A 22,280-nucleotide genomic window follows, 5' to 3' on the forward strand; every position below is an offset into this window, starting at 1 on the left:
GATGGGCCGGCAGACAAATGTAGGGAAAGAGTGGTTGGAACAAAAAGTGGACGTGACTAACTTTTGATCAACCTTTGTCTTTTCCAAGTAACCAGAGCTTCACCATATCCACTTATGTCTCCATCGGTCTCCTCCGTTCGGGACTTTTTTTTAAACGAGAGAAACCTAGTTACAAATCTAAGAAAATACTACATAGAATAGAAGGGTGTAAGTTGAAGATCTATAAAATGATCTTAATAAGACTTTCTAATAGTGAAATTGATAACTCACGTTACATCACTCTTTTCATTAGGATAAAGTTTCTTTTTCTACTTGGTCAATTTGTTATTTATCTAATTTCTAAAATGTATTATCTATAGCTAGTCTAATTCCCTTCACGTATGCAGAAGTAGAAAATACGCAAAGGCATAAATGTTGGATCTAGAGAGCATCTTTCCAAATAATTTTTTTTTAGCAACTTCCAGATAAATATATATATATATATATATAATCACTTGAAAAAAGGAATAAACGATCATGACATGCTGGAAAGTTCCTTTAACCAGGCAAAGCGGTCAAAGAAAATATTGCGAAATAGGCAAAAAGTTCCAACTATTTCATAAACCGGAGCACTCCAAAACTTTTTTTTTTTTTTTTGGATATCTCTGGTGTCTGGGCAGTCACTTTCCCAAATATCTCCCGAAGGGGTCCAGCGCCCCAGCAGTAAAGATGTTACATCGCTGTGGCCGAGTTTCGAAGCTGGGTGGCGGGCACCTCAGCCGAAGTTCCATTACCACCAGGCTACAAAGCCCGGTTAGCACTCCAAAACTTAACCGAGTTTATAACAAACATTAGCCCAACGTTGTCATTTTCTCAGGCAAATTTTTTGTTACAACTTAGAAACCCCTTCAAATAATCTACTTATGCTCGCCAGAAACTATTCAGTAACATAATTTTATTTTTTTGAAACACTTTCAGTAATATAATATACAAAATCGCAATCCTCAAATATTATTCTCGGAAAAGGGAAATCTCTAACATTCTTGGCTGAAAAAGCTAACGCAGTCCAAAGTCATACAGATCATAACGATCCCATAAATCTAAGTCTTCCACCAGCAGATCTGAATCAAACATGTCAATTTCACTGCCAGATGACGACGGAGGAGTATAAGAACCTGATGGTGATGACTGATGATTCTCTTTAATTTCAATTTGACAATCTTTATCATTACCGGTTATCCCACGGTACTGATCCATAGTTTCCTCTCTGATGATACCTTCTTCATGCTTAACCGATACAGATAAACCGCTCGTGTCCTGATCAAGATCTTGTCCGAACCGGATCATTCGGGAATTTTCCAAATTATCTATCGGGTCTCCAACGGTAGTAAAACCGGCATCTTGGTTTTGGTTGATATTGCAAGTGTGGTGACCAAAGTAAGTGGTTCGGTAAACCGGAGGATTGTCTTTGATCTTTTGTTCATGCTTTCTTGCTCCACAGGCATGATCTATGTTGTAAGAACATCTATAGTAGCTCCTGTATTAACATTAACTAGATTTTGACCCGCGCTTCGAAAGCGCGGGTATTATTTTTCACTTTTATGAAGTATATTATTTGTTTGTAATTATTGAATTTATTTATTTTAATAAAATTTTATTTATAATATATTCGACACATAGAGTGTCTCTGGTAAACTATGTATTTCTCTAGTTTTGTTTTATTCGCTCTTCAATCAACATATTTATTTGGCTTGTTGTTAAAATAAATGATTATAGACTTTGATCTCTGCACCTCTGCGGATGTATATTTTAAAAAATATGATGATATTTGTTTTTTATATGATTATTAGGGTTTGGCAAAATGAATCTGAGGAACAGAACTGATACCAATCCGTAAATATAGTACCAAACCTGAACATAAATTGATTAAATATTTGAATTATTCAAAATTTTGTTAGTTAGAGAACCGAATTAGATCGGAACCGAAGTATTCGTGTACCTGAATTTATCTAAAATAGATTTATATACTTATATATTAATTATTTTATATTTAACGTATATAAAAGATCAAGAATGATACTTTTTAATTGGTTTAAAATATTTGAAAATATATATAGATAGTCAAAAACAAATATCTGAAATAGTTAAAGTATACTCAAATCACCAAAAATACTTAAAATAATTATTGATTTCGTATCCAAAATTTTAAATCAAACCAATTGATATGTTAAGCTTAGGTATTCTGATATATGTTATTTAAATAGGTTATCCAAACCCAAACCAAACCCGTAAAGATCCGAATCAAACTCAAACAAAAATTTAGAAACATCCTAATAGGACTTAAATCTTTGACCTCGAAAACCCGAAACGCAAACCGATCAGAACCAAACCCGTATGGATGTCTGAAAATCCATCTTTAGTCATTATTATATATCGTATAATTTCATCATATAATTAATCGTATTTTATATGTACCATCATATAAGTAATCATATAATTAATAATATTTAATACATATCATCATATAAATAATTATATATATTATATTTTAAAAACTTAATATGAAATATAAAAACCATAACTTGAGTTGTTATTTCAAATTGGGCTTTGTATTGTATTTTTTTTATATATATTTACAACATTCTTTTATAATGGACTTAATAACTTAAGCCCATTACTTTTTCTATTTAATACTACTATCTTTGTTTCCAAACAAAATTAATTTTTTTTAAAAAGACTACAATCCATGTTTCCAAACACACCAAATTTTTTTAATACTTTTATCCAAGTATCCAAACACACCGAAATTGTACTTCAGCTTTAATAAGATAGATGCATATATTTTTTAGCAAAAAAAAAAACTTTAATGCATGTACTAATTAGTATCAGTGATCGGAATGAAACGTGATTACAACAAAACAAATATGATTAGACTATTTGTGATATTTACCTTTGGTGTTTAGATTTTTTTATTGTCTTTTGGCCGTATTTCCTCCAAAGAAACCCGTCGTAGTAGTTCGGATCCGGTGAATCGTGACTCCAATTCTCACTTGAATTTGTATCATTATTCTTTCTGAAAATATGGTAGTATAAAAATTAGCATAAAAATCATCAAACATCACATCTCTTAGTATATAATGACATTGCATTTATAATCACAAATTTATTTTTTTTCAAAAAAAAAAATATTATTTTCTTTGAACTAATAAGCAAGAAAACATTCGAAGGCCTAGATTTAAACTAACAGTTGATACCTTTTCTTGGAGTGGCTTCTCTGGGGAAGAGGAGGAGAAGAAGAAGAATCCATTGAAGATAAATGAGAAAACAGACCATCCTCAGATTTTGGTGTATCAGAAAAGATTGAGATAGCACTGGAAAAACAATGGACGATCGATTTAGCAAGATCATAGTTTGAAACCGATCTGTCGTTAGCCATTGGATGGTCGAGCCGCAGCTTCAACCGCTTGGCACAGCTATGGCCATGAAGTATAGCTTGTACCGCCTTTTCTTGGGAGGTATTCATAGAGTAGAGTGTGCTTGTTTTAGCCAGTTTTCTTTCTCTCAAGTCTCTTCTCTATGCTATAAATTCTGAATGGATAGGGAGATCATATATAGGGTAAATGCCAAGTGGTGGGCACATATTACCAGATGTGGGAAAGGAGACAAAAAATATTGATTAGAAAGTATTTTGGAAAATACAACATGTTATAGTTTAACAATATATGTGCAATAGAACGAAATTGACATTACCAATTATAGACCGAGTTTTGTATTCCTAATCAGGACATTTACATACACTAGGGTATATTTTAATGTAATTATAAAGGAAAGATTTATATATATATTTTTGGAAACCACCAATTGTGAGAGTAAAGGAAAATTAGGTGTTGACTTCAGCAAATGATCTGTCATGTATAAGAAAACAAAACTTTAGCAAATGATCTGTCATGTAAAAGATAACAAAATGTTGTTTTATACTGTGTAATTTTTCATTTGATTGCACTAGTCTTATTTGTATAGTCTACTAGAATACTTAATGGTTTAGTCATGTGTGAATGACGAGGCAAGGAGGCAAGTGGTTGTTTCCATCGGGCTTCGACGTTAGCAACACATGACGTAGCAGGTGCTGACTTCAGCACGATGACGTCAGAAACAACAACAACAACTAGTCGGCGTGGTATTCCCTGGTTGGCTATCTAATGATATTATCCAGTAATTAATCATTATCTTTCAAAAGAAATTAGGTAGTAAGATTTCTAAATGGTAGGGATGAAATTATTATACGAGATCCGGGTTTGATCTGAGATCTAATCCGGATCAGTTCTGAAAAAGCAGATATGTGGAGAAATCGATTATGATATTAAAATGTTAGATCCGTCTAAACTATATTTCGATTCAGATATCTTGATTTTTTAGTTTGAATATTTAGATATTTTTATTTTTATTGATAATTATTTTAAGATAGTAATATCTATATATAATAATAAATATTCTTATTATAATTTCATTTTATAATAGTATATATAAAATTTTATATAAATTTGGTAATAGTATCTATAGAATGGATTAGTACTTATAAGTTTGTCACCGTTATGTTGCTCCAGTTTATCAAAATAGTACTAAATAATTCTAGTGAACTAATTTTCGAAAACTACTTAATGATTGTTCTCAGTTAATGGTCGTGAAGTAATCTATTTAATGATTGTTATCAGTTATAAATGAAAATTAGATTATATCAGTGTTTTGGAAGCGCAAAATATTTTATGATTCAAAATTCTAGTAACAGTGTTACAAATATTTTGTTAATTGTAAGAATTTTGTCTATTTAAAAATACATTTAAATCAACACTTTAAATTTAATTTAGACCTTCAATTCGATAAACCCGTTAATCCAATATGTAATCCAATTTGGATTGGTTAAAGGGTAATGGGTTAAGAAATTTGACTTGAATCCACTTTGAATATATCATATAGTATTGGATATTATATAAAATCAATTGGTTAAGGAATAATATTTTGCACGGTGACTATTGCATGTAGATTTATTGGATGGTGGTTATGAAATCTGGAGTTTAACATTATTGCACGTTGGTTATAAATTGATTGGGCAAGAAAATATTTTTTTGAATATAAGAAATTTGGGCCAACTGGTAAAATGAATGTATATAAGGTATTAAGTTAGCAAAATAGAATAAAGAAATAATTTATTAACATTAAATGTTAATTAATAGGATCTGAAAATATATCATATCTATTAGTAGGTCTAACTTAAAAATCCATCTAGAAAAAATCACAATATTTCTGTTTTAATATTTATGTTTTAATAATATAGATTAGATAACTCTAGTTTTTATTTGATAAAAAAGTTGTTATTAGTCATGAAGTAAACTAATTAGTGTTTAGAATGGTAAGAACGAAGTATTTGTAAAATCTCTAACCAAATAATAATAATAATAATAACAATAATAATAATAATAAATAAAAATGTTCTCAAAATTTTGTTTTTACTATCAGTTATTGACAAGCCTAATTTCTTACAATAAAATATATTTAAACTTTTAGGCTTCTTGAACTATTCATGAAGAATGTTAAATTCTTCTGTGGGCGGATAACGTTTAGTTATTTATCCATTAGAAAACTATATTTATATTTTTGGCCTGTGACTTTGATCGGATCTGTGAAACTCATTGCTCACATGTATTTTATGGTTGTTAGTTTGCCGATTGGATCTTGATTGATTGATGTTTTATTTATTATTAACATTATTATAATAATAATTATTGGAAATCTTCATGGAATACTATTGTAGTAAGTTTTTTTTTTGTAAATAACTATATAGGTGGTGATTATATATACCTTTTAGAAAAGAATTAATAGAGTAAAAGTGTTTTACTCTCGTTTACTATATTTTTCTACCAATCATGTTAAAAATAGAAGAAAAAAGTTGTTATTCCATTTTTTACTCCAATTTTTATTTTGTCTTTTAATGGTTTGGGAGTAAAACTTTCAACCTCTTATTTGTAGTCCAACTTGGAGTAAATGATATAAATAAATAAATATATTAAATTCACTCTCATTTACTCTAGTTTCCATTTCTTCTTTTCCTCTCTTTTACTCTATTTGTTTTTCACCTAGTTACTCTAAAGTTCTCCAATCACACTCATATTGTACTAAGTTCTGAGGTAAATAGGGGTCACAAATGTACAAGTCAAGTAAAGCTCTGGGTCAGGTCATATTATTTTACGTTTGGGACGTTTGAAAATATCAATGTGAAATGTGGATGCGACTTCATTGACAATTATTGAGAAGACATTTTGATAAACAATATTATTAGCTTATATTAAACCAAGTGGTTGGAACGTAGCTTCTATGTCGTCATTAGCTTCACGTCATCTTCAACCATACATTTCCCCAATTCTTTATCCTTAAATCAAACTTTTTTGGACTTATAACCTAGGATCGATGCGTGCTTAGAGCATGAATCAAATGAATATATCTGACGTCCTGTTTATTCCTTAGAAGAGAACAGTCAGAATACTAATCCTGATCTCGCAATCTTGCATCGTCTGAGAATAAGACTAATCCTGAAGTTGCTAAAGTTCTTACCATGATCGACCGAGAATTCAATTATTGGAAGTGGTCAATGCGCAATTTGAAACAGGTGATGTTGTGCGGATAAGAGCCGCCTCTTATATGTGAACACTGCAAGGAGATAGATCACATAAATAAACAACGACGTAAGATGATCTATGTGCTATGTTTCAATTGTCAACCTATGGGCTAGAAACTCTTATCCGCACAATCTAGTGTGTGTGGAGTTGGTGATCCTCATCAGTTTTTATTCAATCTGTTGAATTTCAATCAATGTCTGATTTTTTTTCAACAATTATTTTTTGGTTAAAATATGATGCTGAATTTATTTAAACAACTATTATAAAATATAAAATATGAATGAGTGTTGAATTATCAAAGATTGAGACGAAAGAAAAATAATGGTTTACAAGATTTTGTTGTGTTAAATTGAATATATTTTTTTTGTCAAAGAAGAAAAATATTAGGGTCTTTGAACTAGTAAATATTAAGGTCTTTTGTCCTTGTATCTTAGTTTTAATGGTGGTTTCTGGTCATGCAAGTTTCACATGGATAGCAGCTACTGGAGTAGGTGTAGATTTGACATCTCAATTGTTTCTGATGTTGCTGGTTCTAGTATGGCTTGGTGATATTTCCTTCCGGATTGGGACTGCTCAAGACATTTGTTCTTTAGGTCAGTTCCATTGATATTGAATTCTTCTGAAAAGGTGGAAGGAATAGACTTGTGGACATATATGAGTTTTAGGCTCTGTTTATGTCTTTGTTTTATTTTGTTTGGTTTATGTTATTTGTTTTTGGTTTCTTATCGAACTATTTATCTCAACTTTCTTCGAGTTAAAAAAAAAGAACTAGTAAATACAGATTTTTTTTTTTCGGTTCAAGTTCCCAGCGTACGATTCGTTCGTGCGTTTCGTCGACAAGTTCCTAGACAACTCTTGCTTGCACACAAGCTCACGCTAAAGATCCGAAAACATAAGAAGGATGACAAGCCTCACGCGTTGGATAGACTTTGTGGTGGCTAGGACGCGTAGTAGTAAACTAAAACATCTTGGATGTCGAGTATCTCTACGTCTGTCGTAATCGTTTGGAAGTGACCCCTGTAAGCCTCTACGTCTGCGAGACGCTCCTTTACTTGAGACTCTATCTGGTATCGGTCGGTAAGTTTGAATCTGTTTCGTTGCCGTGTGTCTCAAGACACCGCGTTTAGAGAACAACACATACGCTAGTGATACGGGTCTAGAGTCTAAAATCCATCGTCTTGGTGATGACTTAGGCTTTTTTTTGTTTTTTTAGCTTCTTTATAAAGAAGAGAATGTGTGTATTCGTTCATCTTTTTGTGTAATTTTTTTTGTAGGATTTATGTCATTCACAGAGCGTTACGGGTCCAATAGCACTCTTGTTCGTGCCTCAGTGTTTGTTGTCATCTCTCGAGTTTGTTTTGATGGAATTGGCCAGGTACTTTGCAGAAAACTCTGCAATCCTGAAGAAACTCGTCTTGCGTTGGACTTGGAAACGTTGTAAGCTAGAAGAAGATACCGTCTTAACTGACCTCCTTGCATTGGAGTGGCGTTCTAGCATATGTTAAATCGAAGTTTGTGGACTGCTAAAAAGACTTGTAGTGTAGTCATTCCTAGAGATTGGACTTGTGTTTTGCTTTTTTTTTTGTTGAACTGTGTTTTCATGTCTTTGTGAGAACAAAGAACATTGGGTTTGTTTGGAAGTTTGGAACTTGTGGCTCATTTAATTTCGTTAAAAATATGGATGGTTTCATTTAACTTTATGGTTATTTATTATGGTCAACATTTTTCATTCAAATGAGTGTTCCAAAAGTCTATGAACAGAACACTCTCATTTTTGGATTTGAGCAAAGTCTCCGCGTAGACTTCATCTCTCTCTCTGGCCACAGGATCTCCCAACCCACCACAACCCCTAAACTCCTCAGGTTGTTTCAACTTCTTGCTCCTTCTATGACTTATACCTCTTTTTGAGACTATATCATTTGATTAATCATTTGTGAGCGTGTTCCATGGAGGAAAGCAAAGAGAAAGAGAAAGGAATATGCCAAGAACTGCCTTCAAGAGATGATGATGTGATAAGCAGCTTACCAGACTCTTTGATATCTCACATGCTCTCCTGTCTTCCGACAAAAGAAGCTGTCAGAACTAGTGTTCTGTCCACTAGGTGGAAAAGTCTCTGGCTCTCGGTTCCCAGCTTGCGTTTAGCCTCTCACGACTTCCCTGATTACAATTCCTTTGTAAGTTTCGTCGACAAGTCCATAGATCTGTATAGAGAAGAAAACTCATGCTTGCACAAGCTCGAGCTCGTTATACGTAAAGAAAACGACAATGATCAGAGCTGTGTCACACGTTGGATAGATTTTGTATCTACCCGTAAAGTTAACCATCTTGACCTCGAGTGTATTCTTGTGAAGCGTGAGTTCTTGGAAGCGGTGCCGTTAAGCCTCTATCTCTGCGAGAGTCTCCTTTACTTGAGACTCCATCGAGTATCGCTGTCCGGTTCCGAGTCTGTCTCCTTGCCTCGTCTCAAGACTATGTGTTTAGAACAAAACGTATATGCAGATGAAGCGTTTCTTGAGTCCTTTATCTCTTCTTGCCCTGTTCTTGAAGATCTGAGCATCGTTAGAAGGGATGATGATAATGTAAAGGTTCTACGAGTTCATTCTCAGACACTAACCAGTCTTACTCTAGGATTCGAACCTGGTGACGGCCACATGCTGTTTCACTATTTTGATAGAGAGATCTTGGGGCTTTTCATTGATTCACCTAGACTCAAGCATCTGAACTTCAACGATGATGTATCCAAGTGTCACATTCTAAGCAATTTTATCATGAGTCCATCGGTTAAGGTTAATCTTGGCGGCGTTCGTTACATGTCGTATTATTCTGATGGAGTTGCCTTCTCAAATCAACACGTCGCTCGCAGTTTCTTCACACGTGTCTCGAGAGTTAAGGATTTGGTCATATCTGAGACTATTATGAAGGTATGTTTCAACGTATATAGCGCTTACTTTAACGACTTTTTGCTCACTCTTCTTTCTGTTTTGTGTAATCAGTTAATCGATTTCTGCATGAAAGTTGAACCGTTGCCTCAGTTCCGCGACCTGTCTTGTTTGGAAGCAAAAGTTTGTTTAGTAGACGTGGAACTGCTGCCAAAACTTCTTGAAAGTTTCCCGAATCTAAACTCTATCGTCCTGGTAATAACTTGCACCAACACTAGATAGATTTTTTTAAAAACTTTAATTATTCATTTCATGTTGTGGATTCTGTAGGACTTGACTCGTCCTACGATCATTACAGAACAAATAACAGTCTGGGACGTGCCTCAGTGTTTGTTGTTATCTCTTGAGTTTGTAGAGATAAAATGTTGTTGCAAGGCAGAGGTTGTTGGAATGAAACTAGCAGAGTACTTTGCAGAAAACTCTGTGTTCCTCAAGAAACTTGTTCTGCGTTGGAGAGGTTATGTGCTAGACGAAGATTCCGTCTTAAGGGACCTCCTTGCGTTGTCGTGGCGATCTACCACGTGTCAAATCGAAGTTTGTGGACCACTAAACAAGACTTGTAGATGATCTTTTGAATTCTGTTATGATTTTACAAACTGTTTTTATGTAATAACAAGTGACTAAAAACTTGGAAGATACAAAAAAAAAATACTGTTTACTCTTTAGACAGGTGTTGTGATGGGGACAGACCATCTTCCTAGATGAGCAGTGTAGTTTGTGCAACGGATCACTCCTCTTTGGCTAGGACCATCCGGAAAATCTATGACGCTGATGCTGCCTGCGTCTAGGTGGAACAACTCGAGACATTTTTTATCGAGGTTAAGGCATTGTGCTATGAGTGATATGTGAGCCGTTGGGGAACCAACCACCACCATTGCATCTCCTGTGTCCTCGTCTGATGATAGTTCGTCTAAGAGTGATTCCCAGGCTTTCTCGGATCTGTTCCATAGAGCTGACACCGTTTCTTCCTCCATCTGACTTATAGATGCAGCCACCTGCAGAATATGGGGATCAGACAGACCAAACCACATCTCAAGGTGATTAAACAAACAGTCTTGCCTTATTGGATTTGTGAATAATGTCCTCAACATCAAGCTCGTTTATTTGTTTCGTGTTTACATAGCGAGGTACACTATCTACACCCAAACAACCCGCAGCTTCTTGCACCTGTTAACTCTTTTAAACTGTTAACAGAATCCACAAAAATACAATTTCTAAAAAGTTTTGTAAAGCACTTGAAGTTAAGGTAGATAAGACTAAGAGATGGGTTTTATAACTTACCCTGGATATTACTCCAGCAGTCTCAATGGAGGCTGTCGTGGAGCTACGAACTATTGAAGTAACCCTTAGATCAAGAAGAAGCTCTGCGGTTTTCTGCGACTGCATTAGTCAAGAAGCTCATATGATCAGAGAAATAATTAAAGGAAATAGCACACAAAGTCATATGTTGTTTGTTACCTGTATCACCCCAAGCATGTTCATTGGCTGATCATTAGTACTAGCCTGTTGGTCAAAGTGTCTGCTTGGTTAATAACTACATAAAAATCTGATCCAAAGCCTCCAACTTTTCATAGCTTAAGCAACACAACCTTTTTACCTCATAATCACTCTGACCATGGCAGACAAGTATGATCTGCTTACTAGCTTTCCTCCCACCAGAACTTCCACCAGCTAGAGGCGAACCAGGCGTCTGCATTTGTACTACAAATTAAGTAAGCACAACTTCAACTAAAAATTAAGATGATTATTAGTCATTAGCATTGGCTTGCCTGATTTAGCCGATTAAGACACACATGAGGAGATCCACCGTCAGCTCTTGGTGTAAAATCAAGTACACTTACACCGCAATTGCTCTGCAACAACCTCCTAAAATACTCTGTTCCAAGACCTGTCATATAATAATAACCAAAGACCCTAAAAACTTTAAAACAGAGAAACAAAAAAAAGAAGATATAGCTAGTTACTCAAGAGGAATCAATCACCAATAGCTGTAGACAGAAGAGCCTGGTTAACAGCATTATGAGCAACAAGAAGAACAGACTTGCTCTCATGACCAAGTACACCGCTCCAGCAGCTTCCAGCACGTGACCATAACTCTCTTACAGGGTAGTGTCCATCGATGATAAAGTTCGCCGGATCTTCTTGCCATTGCCTAAAGGCTTCACCAAACTTTGCTTTACCTTCTTTCTTAAGTAGACCCTAGTGTTAACAATCAGACAGAACAAGAGTTATTTTTTTTAATTAATTTTTTTAATACCAAAATATTAGTGTCATTCGAACTGTTATGTCCTAATCACAACCAGAGCTAATCACTTAACTTGAAAAGAGTAAAGATCGATTTCTCTGAGATCGTAATCGAATATCATCTCAGCTTCTCGACTTCCCCATATGATCTCAGCTGTTTTCTTCGATCTCTTCAATGGACTAATAAAAACAAAACGAAAGTTAGATCTTTTAATCGATCCAAGAACGTGATTCTTAGATCAAAGATTCAAGAACCTGGTGAAGCAGACGTCGAAGGAGTCGTGGAGGAGCATCTGGCGAGAAATGTCGGCTTGAGACTCGCCTTTGTTCGTCAAGACGGAGAAGTCGGAGCTCCCTTGGATCCTCCCTTCTTCGTTCCACGTGCTCTGCCCGTGCCTCACGAGGACCACTCGCTTCGGCGATGGTAAAGCCATCGTCGTGCGTTGTTGGACATGGCGGCGAGTGTAAACCGGCCGGTTAGTTGAGTGGAGGAGAGACCGGTTGGGTGTAATCGCTGTAATGTGTGGTAGAGATATCATTTTTATTTTGTATTTTTTTTTATTTTTTTTTCTTGAGAAGAAGAAATAAGAAGAAGAGTTTCACAGTACTACCGGCTTTTCAATTAGTGTCTCTCCTTTTCGCGCGTAAGTTCGATTTTTTTTATCAGAATAAATGGGTACCGGTTTGATTTTGATTATCTCAGACCGCCAAATCTAAAACCCAATAACCAACATACAACATATATTTTACTATAAAAAATGGTCTTGGTTTGAAGGGGTTGGTAGAAAACTGAAACTCCAGGAAATAGAAAGTATAAAAAACAATAAATTCTATGTTTTCATTTCTTTACTTTGCCAAAAAAAATTGGTGGGGTATAATCCATAATTCATTAGAGATAACTCTGTAATTAACCATCGTAAAAATTTAACGTGAGTGCGCCATATAGAAAATAACTTTTTAAATAATGTTAAAGAGAAAAATATAATTATTATTATTTAAAACTATATAATAATTTATATCAAATAACTTTTAATTTTAGTTTCCTTTTAATATATTTTACAAATAATATATATAACAAAAATAAATATTTAAACAATAAAAACGAAAGTTACATTTACAAAAAGGAAAGAAAACATATTTTATGAAAATATTTTTTATATATAATGTTATTTCATAGAAAAGGAAACTATAAAAAACATATTTTACTCAAAATTTACATAATCTTGATTTAATATTTTGATTTTTAAAATTTTATATATTTATACAACATAATATACCTATAATAAGAATACATAAACCAATATGAATTTTATGGTTAAGATTATTTAGAATATTTTTAATTTATACTTCATACGTCTAAAGTATAAAGTTACTTCAAAACTCGAAACTTATCATCATTTCAGTTTTTTCTACTACTTTTACTTATTCACAAATATGAATTATAAAAAAATTATGAAAGTATACATATACATATTTAAGATGAAGAACTGAATTAATGTAATAAATAAAACTAGTCAAATGTAGTTTAATTAGAATCAAAAGTAATTGTGCTACGATTTGAATAAATATGTGTAATTCAATATAATCCACAAAATGATCAACTCTAAAGTTTTATGGCTAGAATCAAAATTGTACTGTCAAAAACAAAAACAAAAAAATACTAAGTTTAAACTTGGAGAAATAAATACAATTCAATATGCCCAAATAATAATCAAATCGATTGGATATTATATAAATAAATTACATATCTTATTAAAATATTATGATATTATTTAAAATAAATCATACATATAAATTATAAAATAATTAAATTTAAAATTAGATAATTAATATTTTATAATATATTTATTTTCTTAATATTTATATATGTCCATAACACAGAAAAATCACCTAATTGAAAATAGAAATAAATGAAAGAATACAGATATCTTTTTCAGAAATTTTCTTAAGAGTTTGAGTGCTCCATATTTTAAAAACATTAAAATTTATGTTGAGAAACTCAAAAAGTTTCTACGCCATTGATGACCTTAAATTGAAAAAAAGAAAAAAAAAACATGTTAGATTGGATATGTCATTGCTCTTTGTGTCGCGCCTATTACAACTCAAACATTTAGTATTTTACCATTTGGAAAGGCAGCTGGTTGAGCTATCAATGTCAGGTTGTATCAGCTTGTGAGACTATAAGATCGGCTAACCTGAAGAAATAAAATCGTCATTTGTAGTAGGGATAAAAAACACTAAAACATACCGACCATAATATCCTGTTATCCATATGTGATATGTAATAAAAACAAAGCTTTACCATCTAACCTATATAAGAAGATGCAAGGAACAGCGAAACATCAAAAGAAAAACAGACGAAATAGTTGAAAAGCTTCATCAGACGCCCTCTTACTGGGTTGGTACTTGTTTATTACTTTTGTAGATTATGCAAAGACATTGAATCTTCAGATACTAATGTGAACATGTAGCACGTGCATCTTCTGTTTTTATGTGAAGTCAATTTTGTCAACAACAAAAAGAGAGTCAAAAGTACACATATTTGTATAATCAATGCTTTGTTTCGGTTCGTTTAGGTCAGGATAAAATATACCAAATGGGACTGTGGTTTGACCTGGGTTCTGTTTGGTTGGGTCTGCGGGGAATAAAATATACTTTTAACAAAAATGGATGATTTGAAAATAAATATATATAGGAAAATTTATCTCTGTTCGGAATTTGTCCAAAAACAGAGTTATATCTGTTCGAAATAGATTGTCTAGAGAAATGTGGTTTGTTGTTGTTGTTGTTAGGTTTGAATTTTGAAACCAAAGCGAACTTTTAAACCTGATATTGAGAATAGCATTATTGAATTTGATAGCCTGTCTATAGTTCTTCTAGTAAACTGAACAATTTTTTCTTTGTTATTCAAGCTTATCGAATTCCCAACTTCTCCTTTTGTAATCATATTGATATGCTATAATGTTAAAAAAATACGTAAATAAGGTTTTTTGTCAACAAAGTTTCATTAAATAAGGTTTAGATAAATAATAAATAGATATGATTGGTGGATTCAGACAAACTTTCCGTTCTCTTTTTCTGTATGGCAGGAAAAAGAAGTTTAACTGGTGGCATTTTAGAATGAGATGGATCCTATTAAAAAAAAAGAAGTAAAAGAGTTACCAATCATGATTGAAAACAAACTTAATAAAGTTTTCTAGACGCTAATCAAGACTCAAAGAGATGAAAAAAATGTAGAAAGAATCAATTCAACACGCTTAGGTACAATGTTAATTTAGTCCCACTTGGGTTTTCACCAACTTTAATATATTAAACCTTCACAAATATATGAATAAACAAGGTTTCAACAACCCCATCGATTTACTTTTACGGCCAAAATGGTTTGTTGATTATTTTCTTATTAGTTTTAATCATGAATATATGCTATCCTTCGTAAGGAAAAAATGAACAAGAATAGAAGCTGGCCTTTCTAAAAAAAACTTAAAAAAAAATTAATAGAAGATGGGCGTCCACTTTTAAAACATGAGGTCACATTCACACATATGTGTAACTTAAACTAAGACAAGAAACAAATACATGACAGAAGTCTTACATAATCATGTCATATTGGAGCTGTTAGTGATTCTTTTATTTCCCGAATCTAATAATTTCCTGTTACTATATAACTTGCGCCAATATCTTTTCTTTTTCATTTCATACATATTAGTGAATGTCAAAAAAAATAATATAAAGAGTATCAGCAAAAAATTAGACAGTATAGAACTTAACATCTTCGTATCCAGACAAATGATTGTAACTATGAATAACGAGTAAATTGATAACAGGTCAAACGCTTATGTCGGAAACATAACATGTTTGATAGTTTAGATGTTCACATATACGTGAAGCAAATATAACTAGAAAATTAACCATGTTATGGTGGTCTAGTGGTTTTTATCGGAGGAGGAGTGCCCTGTTGATCCAGACCAGGGTTCAACTCCCCTCTATTGCGAGATTAGTAGCTCCATACGTGGTCATACGAATATGGATTCATGTTTATGATCTATTTGAATATTTGGGAGATGGTTTATCCGTGGGTTGCACTTTCCACCCGGAGATTAGGTCTCTGTCTTTAATATATCCGGATTTATCTTTTTTTTTTTCAAAAAGCAAATATATCCAGAAAATTTGTGATTCTAAAAAGTGTTTAAATCACGTGGGGATAAATCTGTTATAAAACTTGTTTAGCTCATTTTACTATGGTAAAAATGTCTTAAACATCAACATATGCAATCCATTGCAATATATATCACATACAAGCTCATCCAATCAGTTTTTTTTTCTTGAGTTAGGAATGTTGCCTTTTCACATCTATCATCAACGAAAGTGGGCTAAACCTAGTACCATATAATTCCAACATCTCACATGGGGATTAAGATCAAGCAGTGCGTAAGTAGAAGTTAATTAGATATTTCGTTGATACAAATTTCTTAAAATAGGACGTGCGTTCAGTACCTTAAATTATATAACCATATATTAAGAGTCTATATCCACAAATATATCGGAGTTAGAGATAACCATATATTAAGATAATCTATATCCACAAATATATCTTAGTACTATAATTTTTGTATGTCTAGGCGTTTTCATGTGAGAAAACACTAAATTAGATATAAACCTACAAATATGTCTCACTATCTAAGCTTTTTCTGTGTCTGGGGTAGCTCGAGTTGGATTGTCGTCTAACTCATGCGCTTGCCTTGAAAGGTGCACAGACGGTTTGATCTAATTTCGGATGCTAATATCTAACTTTGTAAAGAGAAACAATTATGTTTATACATATTTTAACCACGTATGTTATACTAAACGTTTCATAGGCATCTGATTATTAACGTATTGTGTGTTTTTGTTAGAGCACATTATTAATTATGTGAAACCTAAAAATAAGGGTAAAAATGGCTTTTGTCCAAAAAAGGGTAAAAATTGCTAACGTAATAATAAAGATACTAGCTTTTGACCCGCGCTTTCAAAGCGCGGGTTTATTTTCCTTTATTTTTTTTTTTTAAATTGACAAATATTTAGTAAATGTCATATTTTTATATTTTTTTTTTATAAAAGACTTAAGCTTTTTTATTTTTCTTTATCGTGTTTCATTTTAAAAGAGTATAGGCTAGAACACAATACTCGGACCCGAAGAACCAACCCGAAACCGACCCGAAAATCAGGGTCCCGAACCCGATCAGACCCGGGGTAAATATCTGAATGAGTTCTAAATTGCTATATCCGAAGAACCGGTCCCGAATCCGACCCGAACCGAAAACCAAATGAGTACCCGAAGATATCCGAAATATATCTAAAAATATATGTTATAATTATATTTATAATTATTTTAATTTTTTAATTAATTTTATAAGTTAACTATAGTAGTTATTTTCGGTAATTTTGAGTATTTTTGGATAAAATATGATAGTTTGGATAAAAATTTACCCAAAAAACTGTATAAAATGTATATTTTTGGTTACTATTGAATAATTTGGATACAAAAATTTGAACCGAATCAGATACTTTGGTTACTTTAAGTACAAATAACCGAACCCGTTAGATACTTTGGTTATTTGGTTATTTTGCAGGTTCTTATGCATGAGAACCGAACCCACCCGGACCCGGAAAGACCCCACTCGAACCCAACCCGAAATTTTATAATACCCGAATGAGGTTTAATTTCAAAACTCGAATGGGGTTTAATTTTAAAACCCGAAAAACTCGATATCCGAAAGAACCAATCCGTACCAGAATGGGTATCCGAACGTCCAGGTCTAATGAGTATTTATGTTTAGAAAATTAAACTTTATTTTTAATGAATTAAGTTGGTATAACTCTGATATATTAATTTTATTATGTGGTTAATTTTTTAATAACAAAAAAATATACTTTTAATAAAGATTTATACTTTTCAATGAAAAAATTCAAATTTTTTTATGAATGCTTAAATTATATTAAAAATAAAAAAACATAATAATTAAGTTATTAATTTTTGTTCACTACACAAAATATTAAGAATGGTTGAAAATAAATTATTTGAATTAGGGAAAAAAATAAGAATTGGATCTGATTTCTTAATCAGCCCAAATGGCCCAAGAGAGATGATGTGGGCAGTGGGCTGGATCTAAAAAAATATGATCCAATAAAAATGTGTTATTAATATTACTTGATTGCCCTTAATGAAATAAGCAATGTGAGTTAAAGAAAGGGCATGTTTAGTAAAAAATCCAAATGTGCTTGTACTTTAATAGTATAGATTTAAATTTAAAAAATCTCAAAAATTTGTGAGAGAAGGATGGCAGATCAAGATTGTGAGTAGAGGAATTGTGAGTAGAGTTCATCGACAGTGAAGTGTCGTTGTGCATTTTTTCCACTCATTCCAGAATGTCAAAACCATATACTCTGTGCGTCGAAAATCCCAAAATTTGCGTTCTACTTCTACTTCTTTTTTCGTCTTGGATATAGTATCCTTCTAATTTTTTTTAAATATCTTATGCTAATATTATTATTAAAAAGAATTTATAGTTTGTTTGGTATAGAATATCAACATAACTAATTATGCTATAAATGCTTCCTCGTACTGTTGTTATTCTAAAAAGAACACATAATCAGGTTATCTTGTACTAAACTGATACACATTTACACATGAACCTTTTAGTACCTAATCGGTTACATGGCCAAAATTGAGAACACACACAACTAAATGGGGATCCATATATGAGCATACTCGATCGTTGTCTTCAAGACTTCAACCAAAAAAGGTAAACTTTTAAGTTCTAAACCACTAAATCACCACCACATGGTTGTTCTGTTGTTTGGTACTACTACTAATACACGACCTCATAGTTACTTTGTTTAGTAATCTTGTTAAGGATAAAAGAGTATAACTGTAAAGAGAAATTTGAAAACATAACAAAATCTCAAAATAACATATATACCATTTGATTAGACCAAAAAAATACATATACCATTTGACTGAAAACTGACACGTATGTACGTTTCTCCATATCTTAGTTCATATTATTTTATTACGAGTGATCTTTACTCTTTATTAGCAGCAACAAATATTTGGAGGCCACCATTGATTAACACGGGCACTAACCATTTTTCCTACTTGTCCTATAAAACTACATAATATAAAAAGAATAAAAACAAATATTGGCAAGGAAAATCAAATGAATGTGGTAGGTGAATGATTTGACGGAATTACCCCCAAAAGACTTTCCTTTGGAAATCCCATCTACAACTCTCTCTCACTCAGTATATAATCTCTTCCTCCTCCACCATTATCTCTCAAGCTTGCAAGTTCTCTTATCAACAACAGAACTCCAAGCTTAGCATTGTACTGAACTTTAGATACGCAGTCGTTTTTACATTTTTTTATTTTCCTCTCTCTTACCACAAAAAATCGACTCAGAATCATGCAGGCTATTTCTCCTACCTTATCGTGTGATCTCAAATCCATGTTTCAAACAAATCTAACGGCCAAAAACGCGCGTTACCCTCACGTAAATGGAAACCGCGTGTCTGTTCGTTGCAGCTACAGGTCTGAGTCGTTTAGCTTCCCCAATGGTGTTGGCTCGAGCCGAGCTGATTGGCAGAGCTCATGCGCCATCTTAGCAAGCAAAGTGGCTTCCGCTGAGAATTCCAGCTCCATCACCGGTTCCTTAGCCGATCAAGTAGCCGCCGTTAACGGACACAGCAACGACTCCGTTAATCTCAGCCTCGTTCCGTCAGAGAAGAACGTTAAGCCTGGACTGATTCAGCCGTTGACGAATACAGATCTCTCGCCGGCTCCGTCTCACGGATCTACCCTCCGCGTGGCGTACCAAGGAGTTCCCGGCGCGTATTCCGAAGCCGCCGCCGGAAAAGCTTACCCGAAGTCCGAAGCTATTCCGTGCGATCAGTTCGACGTCGCGTTTCAGGCGGTGGAGCTCTGGATCGCGGATCGCGCCGTCCTCCCTGTCGAGAACTCTCTCGGCGGCTCGATCCACAGGAACTACGACCTCCTCCTCCGTCACCGTCTCCACATCGTCGGAGAGGTTCAGATCCCGGTCCACCACTGCCTCCTCGCTCTCCCCGGAGTCCGTCCGGACTGCGTCAGGCGCGTGATCTCGCACCCCCAGGCTCTGGCTCAGACGGAAGGATCGCTCAACAGACTCACCCCGAAAGCCGCGATCGAGGCGTTTCACGACACGGCCGCGGCGGCGGAGTACATCTCGGCGAACAACCTCCGCGACACGGCGGCAGTGGCGAGCGCGAGAGCGGCGGAGCTCTACGGGCTCCAGGTCCTCGCCGACGGGATCCAGGACGACGCGGGGAACGTCACGAGGTTCCTGATGCTCGCGCGCGATCCGATCATACCTCGCACCGATCGCCCTTTCAAGACGAGCATCGTCTTCGCCGCTCAGGAGCGCGAAGGGACCAGCGTCCTCTTCAAAGTGCTCTCCGCGTTTGCGTTTCGGAACATCAGCCTGACGAAAATCGAGTCGCGGCCGCACCTGAACTGCCCCGTGAGAGTCGTCGGAGACGGGAGCGTTGGAGCAGCGAAGCAGTTCGAGTACACGTTCTACGTGGATTTCGAAGCGTCCATGGCTGAGGCGCGTGCGCAAAACGCGCTCTCGGAGGTGCAGGAGTACACGTCATTCCTCAGGGTGTTGGGAAGTTACCCAATGGATATGTCGCCATGGTCCACGTTACCTAGCGAAGACGCTTGACCGTATATTTGTCTGAATTATATAATAAATAACATATGATCAAAAATATCATATTTGTTAAATTATAAGATACTTGAAACCAAAGTAGAATGTAGAAGTTTTGAGTGTGAAAGTGGGAGGATAAAATATTTTTATTTCTCCTATGATACGTTACCCCAATCCAAAAATATTTTGTATGCTGCTCAATTGCTCATGTGAGTCATGTCCACTAAAATGCGATGATTTTCTATTGAATTTAATGTTTGGTATCAGGTGGAATCAAATGAATGTTTTCTGTAGTAAATAGAGGAGTAATAAACCAAAGGGAAGATTCATGTATAAGAAATTTGTAGACAATTAAAGAGTAATTAAATCTTAGACACATGTACACATAATATTCTGTGGCGCCATTTCCTTTCACCCTTCTTCTCTAAAACATCGAGTGTCTTAACATATAGTTTAGAATGAATTTAGTTTACAAAAATAGTCATAATATGCATAAATCTATTCTATTAATTCTTCAACATGTCCAATTGATAATAAGTTATGTCCAACTAATTATTTCTATTTTACCTACTTAAATAAAAGTGACTGAATTTTTATATAACTGTCTAATTATATTCAAATATTAATCACGTTCTATTTCTCTTTAACGAAAACGGTTATGATAAAACCATATACACCTTTTCTGTCGTAACCAATTAGAATTTTTGACAGTCTTTTACATTTGATTTCTCCTAGCAAAAGATAAGAAATGGAGTACAGAGTACACAATATAAAATATATCAAACACCATATACTGCCATTTGAAAAGTAATCAAACGTAATCACATACAAATATTTTCTTATATTATTTTATTTTTATTTGTCGTACACCATTTTCTAATATATTGAAAATTTTAAAATAAAATTTTAAAATAATCTATTATATGTATGTGGTACAAATGTATAATTATACAACTTGACATATTTAATATAACAACCAAAAATTATATTAAACTAATATTAAATACAAATATGATTACAAAGTATAACACAAATATAAAAATTAAATTTCTCAAAAAGGCAAAACAAAGAATATACCGCACTTTCAAATTAAAACAAATATATTTCTTAAAAATATAAAACAAAATATGTCTGTCCTTTTAAGGACGGATCATAAATTTGGTTCAACTATTTGAAAAATCGATTTGCGGATGCGGGTTATAAATATTTTATGCGGGTGAATGTGAGTTGGTGGATTTTGGATCGCGGCTACCTGTCGACCCGCAAATTGTTTAAAAAATAAAAGTAAAAAAGTAATTTTTTAAAAAAATACAGGAATTTATAAATAATAATTTAAAATTTAAATCATGTATAATTTTTTATAATATAAATATTTTTATGATAATTAAATTAAATAATGACTTTTAAAATATATAAAACCCGCGTATAACCCAAAATTAAGCAGAGCGGGTGCGAGTACAAAATTATTTGTTTGCGGATTGTGCGGGTCATATGTTTTAACCAAAAAAAAATGAAAACCCGTGGGTTGCAGATCAGCAGGTGAATTCGATCCGCAGTCCAACCTTAACCGTGCGCATACCGGATCAATTTTTAAATTGATATTATTTAATATAATCAATACCCGCACGGGAGTGTGGATCAATCATACTTATATTTTAATAGAATAGATATTAAAATATCTAATTAATTATTTAAGAAAAATATTATATAAAAAAACACAAATT

At 33.7% G+C, this 22,280-nt stretch overlaps 4 protein-coding genes across 5 annotated transcripts; 2 read left to right on the plus strand and 2 right to left on the minus strand.

Annotated features, from left to right (window-relative positions):
* Window positions 1-917: 917 nt before the first annotated feature.
* Window positions 918-3,580, minus strand: LOC108824159 (probable WRKY transcription factor 38). Its single transcript, XM_018597533.2, has 3 exons — window positions 3,234-3,580; window positions 2,930-3,052; window positions 918-1,516 (listed from the first exon to the last, which is right to left on the minus strand). Exons 1-3 carry the CDS (start codon window positions 3,500-3,502, stop codon window positions 1,036-1,038), a joined length of 873 nt encoding a protein of 290 aa, XP_018453035.1. The 5' UTR covers window positions 3,503-3,580; the 3' UTR covers window positions 918-1,035.
* Window positions 3,581-8,369: 4,789 nt separating this feature from the next.
* On the plus strand, window positions 8,370-10,249 carry LOC108819121 (FBD-associated F-box protein At5g44490-like). Of its 2 annotated transcripts, XM_057002537.1 has the most exons (4): window positions 8,370-8,512; window positions 8,608-9,571; window positions 9,644-9,784; window positions 9,860-10,249. In XM_057002537.1, the coding sequence occupies exons 1-4, from the start codon at window positions 8,385-8,387 to the stop codon at window positions 10,154-10,156; spliced, it is 1,530 nt and encodes a 509-aa protein (XP_056858517.1). In that variant the 5' UTR covers window positions 8,370-8,384; the 3' UTR covers window positions 10,157-10,249. The 2 variants fall into 2 exon arrangements, with proteins under 2 accessions (XP_056858517.1, XP_018447618.2); XM_018592116.2 differs by having other exon boundaries at window positions 8,401-9,571.
* Window positions 10,143-12,417, minus strand: LOC108818296 (probable 2-carboxy-D-arabinitol-1-phosphatase). The gene is made up of 9 exons (XM_018591231.2): window positions 12,089-12,417; window positions 11,908-12,013; window positions 11,572-11,788; window positions 11,359-11,477; window positions 11,187-11,279; window positions 11,048-11,092; window positions 10,871-10,969; window positions 10,649-10,756; window positions 10,143-10,584 (listed from the first exon to the last, which is right to left on the minus strand). The coding sequence occupies exons 1-9, from the start codon at window positions 12,370-12,372 to the stop codon at window positions 10,252-10,254; spliced, it is 1,404 nt and encodes a 467-aa protein (XP_018446733.1). The 5' UTR covers window positions 12,373-12,417; the 3' UTR covers window positions 10,143-10,251.
* Window positions 12,418-19,057: 6,640 nt separating this feature from the next.
* On the plus strand, window positions 19,058-20,854 carry LOC108843520 (arogenate dehydratase 5, chloroplastic-like). The gene has a single exon (XM_018616736.2). It carries the CDS (start codon window positions 19,276-19,278, stop codon window positions 20,569-20,571), a length of 1,296 nt encoding a protein of 431 aa, XP_018472238.1. The 5' UTR covers window positions 19,058-19,275; the 3' UTR covers window positions 20,572-20,854.
* The last annotated feature ends 1,426 nt before the right edge of the window (window positions 20,855-22,280 follow it).

The sequence above is a fragment of the Raphanus sativus genome, chromosome 2 (assembly GCF_000801105.2).
Source record: "Raphanus sativus cultivar WK10039 chromosome 2, ASM80110v3, whole genome shotgun sequence".
In the NCBI taxonomy this organism is placed as follows: Eukaryota; Viridiplantae; Streptophyta; class Magnoliopsida; order Brassicales; family Brassicaceae; genus Raphanus; species Raphanus sativus.